The sequence below is a fragment of the Galeopterus variegatus genome, unplaced genomic scaffold (assembly GCF_000696425.1).
Source record: "Galeopterus variegatus unplaced genomic scaffold, G_variegatus-3.0.2 Scaffold2087, whole genome shotgun sequence".
Classification (NCBI taxonomy): Eukaryota; Metazoa; Chordata; class Mammalia; order Dermoptera; family Cynocephalidae; genus Galeopterus; species Galeopterus variegatus.
The window spans coordinates 191,704-203,130 of NW_007728198.1; the positions used below are offsets into that span (position 1 = coordinate 191,704).

The 11,427-nt window shown below is 35.9% G+C and overlaps 1 protein-coding gene across 1 annotated transcript in view; it reads right to left on the reverse strand.

Annotated features, from left to right (window-relative positions):
• Window positions 1-11,427, reverse strand: part of GPR98 (G protein-coupled receptor 98) — a gene marked incomplete at its 3' end in the record, with an annotated part of 235,145 nt that overhangs the window by 184,627 nt on the left and 39,091 nt on the right. The window contains exon 20 of the mRNA XM_008580425.1: window positions 9,449-9,822. Coding sequence (XP_008578647.1) covers window positions 9,449-9,822 — 374 coding nt within the window. The remainder of the gene's footprint in view (window positions 1-9,448; window positions 9,823-11,427) is intronic.

The following is an 11,427-nucleotide window of genomic DNA, read 5'->3' on the forward strand; positions in this document are numbered from 1 at the left end:
GGGAAAGAGGGTGGAACATGACATCAGGGAGGACTTTCTAGGCATGAACATAAGAAGCAATGCAGTATATTTGGTAGAATCACTTTGGGAGTGGTACAAAATACCAAGTGGAGAGACCCTTGAGAAATGCCTAGCGTGGGGACAACATTCAGGTCAAAGAGGGCCTTTTACATCATATAGGGAAAGAGGGTGGAACATGACATCAGGGAGGACTTTCTAGGCATGAACATAAGAAGCAATACAGTATATTTGGTAGAATCACTTTGGGAGTGGTACAAAATACCAAGTGGAGAGACCCTTGAGAAATGCCTAGTGTGGGGACAACATTCAGGTCAAAGAGGGCCTTTTACATCATATTTGATAGCTTTTTGATATTTCTGTCACATATACATATACATATATACACATGTATATGTGTGTCTGTGTATTTTTCTCATGTGAGAAATGTTTTGATCTAAGCACTTTAAGATAATGCTGAGAAACTATATGGAGCAAGAAGTTGGAATATTTTTCAGGAAAAAGTCTTCTTACTCTCAAATTCTCAATTCCTCAATTCAATTTTGTATTAGCAAATATATAATTCCAAGAAAAATAAAGAACTAAAACTGAATAGAGATAAAAATACAAATCTTAATATACAGAATGTAATTCTGTATTTTTTCATATGATTCATAAACATTTCCAATAGGCATTAATAGAGCCATTTTGGTGCTGACATTAGGGCTGGGGAGAACAGATTTGGGATTTGTCTACAAACTGGCAGTAGTCAAAACAGTTATCAATGAGCATGGGATCACTAGGAGGTGTTTCAGCAAATCTTCTGAGTTTCAGAACAGCAGACCCCTAGTACTTTTATGGTAAACAGGACCAAGCAGACCTGGGACAATACTCTAACTCCTTTATCTGCCTGCTGGTCCACCAGGAGCAGAAGCCCAAAACAACCAAGCAGTAGTTCAGTGGAGCCCTCAGTGTGTCTCCTGATGGGTTGTTCTGCCCCCAGCACCACTGGCAGAACCAGAACTTCTAAGGCAGTGGAGCCTAAAGCACAGAGGAAGGAAACAAATTTGGGCAGTGGGTCACACCTAGGGGGTCACTGTCACTTCTACCTCTTGCTTCCTGAACCTGCATGTTTCAGTTGTTGGGTACACAGAATCAGATATCAGCCACTGAATGCACATACTGCATCCTGAAAGACAACACTCCAACCCCACTTCAACCTTACAAGAAGCTATCCCTGAGCTAGCACCTTGACTGAGTCTTTAACAAGCGATTCAATTGTTGTATTAGGCCAGCTGCTTCAGTTAATGTGGTATATGGTAAGGACAACGAATCCTATGATTGTGTGTCCACTGGCAAACCTCTTTCACATAAAATGGGTCCCTTCAAGGCCATGGATGCAGGTTTCCATGTGGTTAAGGCAGGCATTCTTTAAGCCTTCGGAAGATGGTGCTGGCAGAGGTATTAAGAAAGTCAGTCTATTAGCTAAAGTAAGTATCAATTCCAGTTAAGCATGACTTTTTGCCCCCATCTGGAATGAAAAGTTCTGGTTGGGATCAATCTACCACTAAATGGTTCACTGGAAAGTGTTTAGCTTTGGTCTCTGCTGCTTGATCTTTGATCTTTGAACATTCAGCAGCAACAGTTGCTAAATCAGTCTTGGTAAGAGGGAGCTCATGCTGTCAGACCCATGCATAACCTTCCTCCCTGCCATCATGCTGCTAATGGCACTGTGGTAGCAGAAGTGAGTCTGGCCAATATGCAAGGGCGCCTCATCCTGACTTCTGGTTGTTAAGAGTCTCTTGCAAAATTCCCCTTCAAACTTTGTGCTGACTCTCAATGATCTATTCACATGCCTATTCCCCCAAAACCCTTGTCTCTCGTCTTGATTCTTCCAAACCCTTGACCAACCAGCTTCACCATTATCATTACTCAGGGGGCACGTACCTTCATACTTCAGGGCATTTCTCCCTCTACATAAGATGAATGGCTGAGTGGGCTCTTTAATGCTGTGCCCTCTGTCCTTCAGAGACATCCCTGAACAGGGCAGTAGAGAGGCAGCTGCCCACTTTCAGCAAGTACCAACATACCAAGCCAAGTCATCTGTGAAGCAGGCTAGAGATTTTCCTCCTCTATCACTTAGTCACAGATTTTGAGTAAAGACAAAGAGTTTAGTTTTAAATATGTCCAGTTTGAAATGTCTATTAAATATCTAAGAGATGTGTCAGGTTGGCAGTAAGAGAAATGAGTCTGGAATTTTAGAGGGGCCAGGATGGACATCATAAATTTGGAAGTCATCAATATATTCTTGTAAATGGTATTTAAGGCCATACACAAACAGTATGTAAATATATAATTATACAAATGGTATTAAAGACTGGTTGAAACAAGTGATGTAAGTACAGATGAAGAGAAGAGGATCAAGTACATTCAATTCTCCTATAACACTTGTTCTGAAATTATGGAACTGTTCCAATGAGATTGATATATTGGAGAACAATTTAAATACAACCTGAATTTTGCATTTGCTTATAAGTGTGATTTCATCCACAAGAAACACAGTGAACACAAAAAAATGTACCCACCTGAAACAAGCCACATAGAAATATATATACTCTCAAACATCTGCCACCTACCTCAGCTCAACACACATGTTACTAACCACACTTACCTGCATCTAGCACTAAAACTTGGCCTTTGATTTTAGATAAACCTCCTTCCATGATTCACAATAACACACAAGCTGCAACCCTTTTGATGCCCACTTAAGTTTACTACATGTAAACTTCAGGACTTTTTCAAGGTCATATGCCATATTTATCATAGTATATAATTATTAGGCATCTAACTGTAAAACGTTTTTTATTAAATCCCTATCTTTAAGGGTCACTGATCAAGTTTTTGAGCAGTGTTCTCCTAATCCTTAAAACTCTCTCTCCCATAAATTCTGTTTCTCTTTATGCAATTTGGCATAGCATGATTTTTAGGAACCTATCCATCATATTATGGCAGAACTGATTGTTATGAAGTTGGGGTCCTCCAACATTAAGAGGGTGAACACTAGAAAGGAAGCAGCAGAGACCCAGGAATCTGCATCAGCATTTTTATGCTAGCAGAACAGTACATGAGCACATGTGGTGGAAAGAGTATGGCTTTAAGGTCAAACGGTTCTGAGCTTCCTCTACCACGAATCAAGCATTCTCAGCTTCTTCTTAATATGAGGACCATAATGTCTCATGGATTTGGGTGGAGATTAAACAAGTGCCTTTCATGGTACCTAGTAATACATTAAGTGCCAAAAAATTTGTTATTCCTTCCCCTTAAAATATAGGCATATACCTAATAAAAAATGCTATGTAAAACTATTCTACCACTTTATAAATAAATATACATGTATATATATTGAAAAAACAAACTGATTCCTATGTATTTCAATTCCTAACACAATGAGAATTTGCTCCATTCTCCCACCCCCAATTTTAATCATAATGAATATAAGTTAAATTAACAGGTCATTAATCTCAATATATAAATAGCCAACCCTTCCCTTTTCAGCAAGAGGCATATATTAAATAAATCCAAAGATATACCCAGGAATGTGTGATGGCAATTTTATAGACTTAAATTTTACCAAGTTAGTGAATATTACCATACAGCTTCCAAGACTGAGAGGAGCTTTGTGCTTGCAGGAGTCACATGGAGAAAAGTTATCTAATTACACTTTCATTTAGCGAAACCTTCATCAAAATCAACAGCTTCCTGAATGTTTCAGTTTTAAAAAGCAAAAAACAAAAAAACAAAAAACCACACTATCCACAGCCAATAAAAGTGTGTGAACATATATACACTATATCCAAATTTTATTGAAATTTTGGTGAATTAATACTTTATTTGATAAAGTAAACTTTATAAAGTCCCAGTTACAGAAGAGTTCTCAAATGTCAGTGTCCACTATGCTTGGTAAAAATCCACCTATAGTACTTACAAATTTACAGAGAAAAGACATGATGCCTGAGATTTGCATAAAAAATACTTCAGCCAAAAAATATAGAACAAGATTGGCAAACAGCTGATAATTATTGAAGCCAGGTGGTAGGTGCATTGGAATCCATTATTATTATTATTATTTTTTCCTTTTTGTCTTTTTTTCATGACCGGCAACGGATCGCAACCCTCAGTGTCGCGCCCATACCGGACCGGGACCGGCAACGGGATCGCAACCCTCGATGTTGCGCCCACACCTCGCTCAGCCAGTGAGTGGCCGGTCTGTACGTGGGATCCGAACCCTCGTTGGGAGCGCCGCCGTGCTGGAATCCATTATTTTATCTTCTCTATTTTTGTGCACATATGAAGATTTTCATTTAAGGAGATTTTTTTAATCCTGCTTTTTGTTTCCCCCCTCCCCCAGCCATGGATTCTGAAATCAGGAATGAGGTCCTGAATCAGGAGTGATGTCCAGTAATATACATTAGGTATTTCTGACCAAGGTTATCCATGAATAATGCTTTGAAAAATACTGGACTACAAGATGTAATTGTTAATACAGAAGATAATTAAGACATAGAGAATAAACATCTGAAAGCTTTTTTCTAATATTAAAATATTTATCAAATTTGCTTTAGAATCATGATACAAACATTTAGTCCGGTATATGAAGTGACACAACATCCATAATAATCATCAAAACCATCCTCACTCAGTTTTTCACTAGAAACAAGGATACTCACTACTGTTTCCTATTTTAAATCAGGAATTTGCCAAATCTTCAGATCAGAAGAGTAATAAAGGTAAACGATAAGAGGAGTTTTTGTAATCTATTTTTCCAGAAAAACTAATGCAGTTCTGAGCCATGAATTGGCTTTCTCTATTGAAATAGAAGATTAAAGCTAAACAGTTACAAATCCAATTAATTTTTGATTTACTTTCATGCTTGGGTGATGATCCGCGATATCAGATTATATCAATATCACTTATATCTAAAGGAATCTATTCACATAACATATGGCAGGCACTTAAAAACACACACAGTCCAAATTGAGATAATATATTCTTATTTTCACAAAGATCTTCCCAAACTGTCTCTAAACTGATACTTAAGCCATGAGTTTATAAATATGAAACATAACCCAAGAATTCGTTATAAAAAAATAAAAGAATGAAAATAGCAAGTTCTATGAACCACTATGAAAAACCATCTCATTAATTTATAATTATGTGGTATACAATTTTGTAGGACATACAAAAATAGTACTAAAATAAGATAGAAAATAACCTAGAAAGTACACATAATAACAAAATAAAGGAAGGCAACTTGAGAATATGGTTACTAGGCAGTAGATCTAACAATATCAGTCATCTGTTCAATACAGATCCCACTTAGAATCCAAAGCACTATTTGGCATGCCTCATCAGGGATATAAACTGCACACAGGTATATTAATTCTTTCAATTATAATTTGTTAAGCACCTTCTATTTGCCAAGACATGGTATATCTGGTTAGGAGGAAACAAATCATAAAACAATTACCATCTCTTTCTATATGCTAAGTAGCAGACTCTGTCATGTTCTACATACTTTCTTAATTAACGTTAATATTACTTTAGCATATATGAATCTATGAAAAATGTAAAAGCATAACATAACTCAGAGAGAAGTATTTAAAGGATCTCTATTGCCTTCAGAAATTTTGAAGGTATAAGAAAAAATGTTTAATGTCACTGCAACAACGTAATGGAGAATAACCTACAGAAGCAACAGTGGTTTTTATTTCTGAAAATGAAGCAAGCGACCATAAAATTTAAACTCTGAAGATAATTCCAGGCATAGAGTAAACCAGCAGTTCTCAAATGTTTTAGTTTCAGGACCTCTGAACACTCATAAAAATTACTGAGAACCCCAAAGAGTTGGTTGTTTATGTCAGTGATGTCTGTTGATATTTGCCATACCACAAATGAAAAACGAATAATTTTAAATATTGATCAACAATTCATTTAAAAATAGCAATAATAAAGCCATTACATGCTAACAGAAGCAACATATTTTTATGGGAAGTAACCATATTTCCCAAAATTAAAAAATTTAATGATATGGGGCACTGTTTTACATTTTTACAAGTCTCTAGAACGTGTAGCTTAATAGCAAACAACTGAATTCTCATATCTCCTTTTGCAATCAATTTGTCTAGTCCTATCTGTTATTTTGTTTGAAGCATATAAACAAAAGCCAGCTTCACAAAGACATGTAACTGGAAAAGAAAAAGGATTTTTAATAGTCTTCTTAGATAATTGTGGGTATTCTTCCTTGATAAAATTTGACAAGTGGCAGTTTCTTAGAGTCTAGTTGCAATGTGGAAGCATACCCTATTACATTAAAATCCATTGGTTTACCTTAAAACTTGAATCAATCTTTTACCAATGCATGATTTTATAACAATATGCATTGGTTACTTGCAAAAACACTGGTTTACTAAGTTATACATATCTTCCAAATGTTGATACATTTCATTGTACAAAATAATCACACTGGTTACTATCACTAACAATCTTGTCTGAAAGTCTTGAAGTATTGGGAAGCAGTCAAGCTCATTTTGGCAAATAAAACTATTCCAAAATTCAAATTTTCATTTGAAAGACTGTATTTTTATCATCAGCAAGAACTACTCGTAGTTTTCCCTGCAATCACTGGCTCACTCCATTAATTTTCATAAAACTGTCTGCAAAATACCCAAGTCCAAATAACCAAGACTTGTCAGTCATTTTTTTTCAATTAAAAATGTTGTTCCAAGAGCAGATCAGCTAGTTCAACTCACAACTCAAAATCTGCACAGGCACTTTTCTCCAAGACAACTGTCATGTTTTGGTAATGCAACAGAAGTATTTTATTTGTGCTTCTCATTTTGTGATATGGAATATTAAAAAGACATGTATTCAAGGGTTGAGATTTTATAAAATGGACAGCTTTTACTACTTCATCAAAGTCATTCTTAAGTGAAATTAGCATTTTTTAATCTATGGGTATATGGTGGTGAATGATAACTGGTTCAGTTTGGTGCCACAACCTTGATTCATGCAAAAGCGCTAGCAGCTAGTAGTTTTGGCCACCATTATTTTTGCAGAGCAAATGTCAATAAAATGAAGACAACAAACAACATTTTAGTATTTTTGTAAAATTAGGTTTGACCTTGTAGACCCCTGAAAAGATCTCAGGAAACCCCAGGGATCCTTGAGCCACACTTTGAGAATGACTTCAGTAAGCAATCAATAAATATTGTTGTTGATGATAAAAATCTTTGAAAATTCCTGTCTTCAAATAAGACCAAGATGAAAATAGGAGTTCTATGCTTCTATTCTTAACATTTTCAGGAATGAAAATTCCGTAATCTTCCCATCAATCAAATTTCAATGTTTAATTTTTTAGACTCAACAACAATTTTCCTACATTAACCACCTACACATTTCCCTTTCCAATACAGATACATTCTATTTCTCTCCCACATAGGCTTAGAAAATAACCCATCATGTTTTCTTTTTCTTTCTAGCAGTTCTACTAGTTTAGGTGCTGTGGTCTACATAGGGAAGAAAACATCTGTTACCAAAGGCTTGACTGGCCCTGTTCAAGTTCAGAGATTTCCAGGAAGAGAAAAAGTTGAATAACTAGGTGGAGCTTAACCAACACCAACCAAAATTTACCAATGGAACTTATGAGACAAGCCAGCATTATGCAGTTTAACTGAATCTACGTTTGCCTAATATCTGAACTTCTATGTATCTTCTCATGTCTTGGTATTAAAATACATTCATAAGTTCCAACAAAGGTTTATTGAGTACCTATTATGTTCCACTCTCAGTGCAGGGGATACAATAATAAACAATAAGACTTTATTACACTCGGTGCTCTTTCATTTTTGTGGTGGAGGGAAATAGCCAGTAAATAAGTAGACATAAATAACAAAGGGAATTTAAGTGTGATCAAGGTTACAAAAAAAAAATTAAAACTAGGTGAATGAATGGAAGGTGATAAGCTGGGAGAAGAGGCTCAATTGCTTTAAATAAGCAAATCTTCACTGAGCAGGTGTCTTTGGAGCTGAACTTGAATGACTCAATATAAAGATCTGGAATAAAAGTGTTCCAAATACAGAGGCTAGCCAGGAGATTGGAACTGAAACAATGCAAGGCAGACTGAAACATACTGACTAAAGGGGAGAACGATACAAGAGAAGGTCAGAGTCATGGGCAAGGGCCAGATCTTGAAGGGAACTGAAAGGAATCTGACTTCAGATGGCACCACAATGGTTCCCACAACTTGATGGAAGCCATCTGATGGCAGACTATCTAATTGAAAGTATTATCATTATAGGTGAACATATTTCACATCATAGATTTGTATGATGTTTGTCCTCCCTAGTCTAGATTATTCTATGTCTCATGTAAAAAGGACCACCATTTGAAGATTTCTTGTGATTGTCACCAAAGCAAGGAGCTAAAGAAGCAATGGACACTCTCGAGAGCCAGGCATCCCAATTTAAGCTACAACGACATCTATGACCTCGGTACTTTTTCAAGCTCTACCCATCCTTGTTTTTCTTAATCACATCAATCTACACATACTCACAACACCCTTCTAAACCTATCAGAATCAACTTGCAAAGGGAAAGATTCTCCTGTTCCTTGGCATCCTTGCATGGACACTGAGCTGCTGCTGTCACATTCAACACCTGTAAAGTAGTTTTATGAGATCTCACATTACTGAACAGGAAACCAAGATGATTAAGAGTCTTTGAAAAGTTGGAAGGAACTGATAAGGACAGTAAAACAGCCAAATGAATTAAGCTGGCCAAGAAGGCTGATAAGAAAGGCAGTTACACCCAACAAGGAAAAATGTTGTAACTATTTAAGAATGTTTCGCATGTGAAAAAAAAAATTATTAATTAAGTTTCAATTACAATTATTCAAGCTTTCAATATATATTATTTCATTTACTTATATGGCATACAAAACAGTAGCCAAAAATAATTTACATGTGGAGTATAATTATGCATTCCTTAAAGTACATTAACTTTAAAGCTACTTGCTAATGTTTTGTTTGCTCACTTGTTATTACTCCTATCAGTACATTAAGCTGGTTCAAACTGTGAACTCATAAGAGCAAGGACCTAGTGATTTATATTTGCAAGCACCAGCTCTAGTATACTCCTGGACTTACAGTAAATGCTTGACCAATCTAACCAAATGAAAGAAAGCCCAGTTGCAAACAAATCAATCTACAATGAGCTTTTTAACTCCAAAATTCTCCAATGCTCTCTACTTACCTCTGGTATACAAGCTCCTGTGAAACCAAACAAGCCATTGGCATTATCACTTTTTTGTATTATTAACAAAGAAAGCCCAGTTGCAAACAAATCAATCTACAATGAGCTTTTTAACTCCAAAATTCTCCAGGCTCACTACTTACCTCTGGTATACAAGCTCCTGTGAAACCAAACAAGCCATTGGCATTATCACTTTTTTGTATTATTAATCGTGCTGTGGTATTTTCTGCAGAAATGCAAGCTCCTCCACATACAGAGACTAGTTTAAGAATGAACAGTTCTTCCCCTTCCTCTTCATTGTCATCTCTTGCAGAAACAATGAATGATTTGTTAGTTTCTCCCTGTCTAAACTCCAGATAGCCAGAAATGGGGTGTAAATCACTCTTTGCAGGCATAGCATGAAGTTCATAAATTTCTTCAAGAGTCAGTTTGCGCTCATAGGATCTCACATCTTGCATCAGACCTGTAAATCTGTCGTTGCCGTTCACCCCAGCCCCAATTCTCAGTATTCCGGGACCTGAAATTAGAGATGGGTTTAAATGCTACAATATCCACAAATTTCTTGTCTTAAATTACAATTGTAATTCAGAAAGTAAAACGGTGCTGTTGAAAGATATGGATAAGTAAAACTTTTACATAACTAGTATACAGTTAACCCTCCATATCTGTGAGGGATTGGTTTCAGGACCCTAGCAGACACCAAAATCTGCTGATGCTTAAGCCCCTTAGTTATCCCTCTGTATCAGGTGATTATTGAAAATACAATATTTTCAATCTGCAGTTGGTTGTGGATCCATATGGATGTGGAACCCGCAGATACAGAGGACCAACTGTACAATCAAATAAAGTTTATCTTCTATTATAAGAAAAAATGAATCTGTAATCACTGGGATTTACGATATTTTGTAGTAAAGAAATTGGTAACTATCTTCAAATCAGATGATATCTTTAAAAGTAACTTCTATCAGTCTGTTAGATAACATTTCTGGAAAGAAAAATAACTAAATATGTGCATACATATATACACACACATACGTATGTGTGTACATATAGTTGGATAGACATTTCTTCTATGACAGTTTTTAATTTACTTGCATGTCTAAAAATAAAATGATTCAACTCAGTCACAAATTAAAACTTCAGTATTACTCTTTTTTGAGAACTTCAAGGCTTGATGTGTTAGAAACTCATCTTGAGTCAAATAAAGTTATGAGAATTCAGCAAAAAAGTTTCTGTGGGCCAAATATATCTCTTTATCCAAACAACTAATGGAATGGATATAGAAAATAGAAGTACTTCTTCCCAAAAACGTCATATGCAAGTCTTAGAGACTTTTTAAAATAATAATAACAAGTAGCCCAACTATGTCACTGTATCTCAATAACAACCCTTTTCAGGATTTCACCAGTTCTCATTCTTTACTTGTTCCTTTTCTAATAACTCACTGAGATATTTATGTAAGACGAGAGCTTCGTGGTGATTCTGAAAAATAGTACAAGTACCATTTCTTACCTATAGCCTCAATAAAGGCAGTTTTACAAGTCTCTACTCAAGGCTCTTTTAGGGTAGTTACAAGTATCCTGCACATTATTACCATAATTGTTCTCATCCTACTACAGAGGCTACTTTTCTGCCCAGCAAACCGGAACCACTCCTCCACTGGAGCTCCAGATTGGGTGGGAAGTCCTATGATGTCTACGTTGAATTATCCGGCAACTGTAATGATATAAGCTCCCCTGATCCTCACAAAACCACATGTCCTGGGTCTTATCATCTAGGAAACTAACTAGAGTCAAAAATACACAAATGGTCACATCTCCTTTGGTTTTGCTTCTATGATACACTAAAAGGAATACTTACTTAGGAGTTAAAGGCTTAGATTCAAATTTTGTCTTCTCTGTTACTTGGCTGTGTGATGCTACCTAATTTATTTACTGACTCTGACCTCAATTTCCTTATCTATAAAATATTTAACACACTGAATTATTGTGAAGTCCAAATTGGGCAATGTATGGAAAATGCCTTATCAATGTAAAACACTATGCAAATTTGAGGCATTCTAAGCTCTCTGCTTCTATGACTAATTCTCTAGAACAAACATGATCATATTTCTCTAATTTTA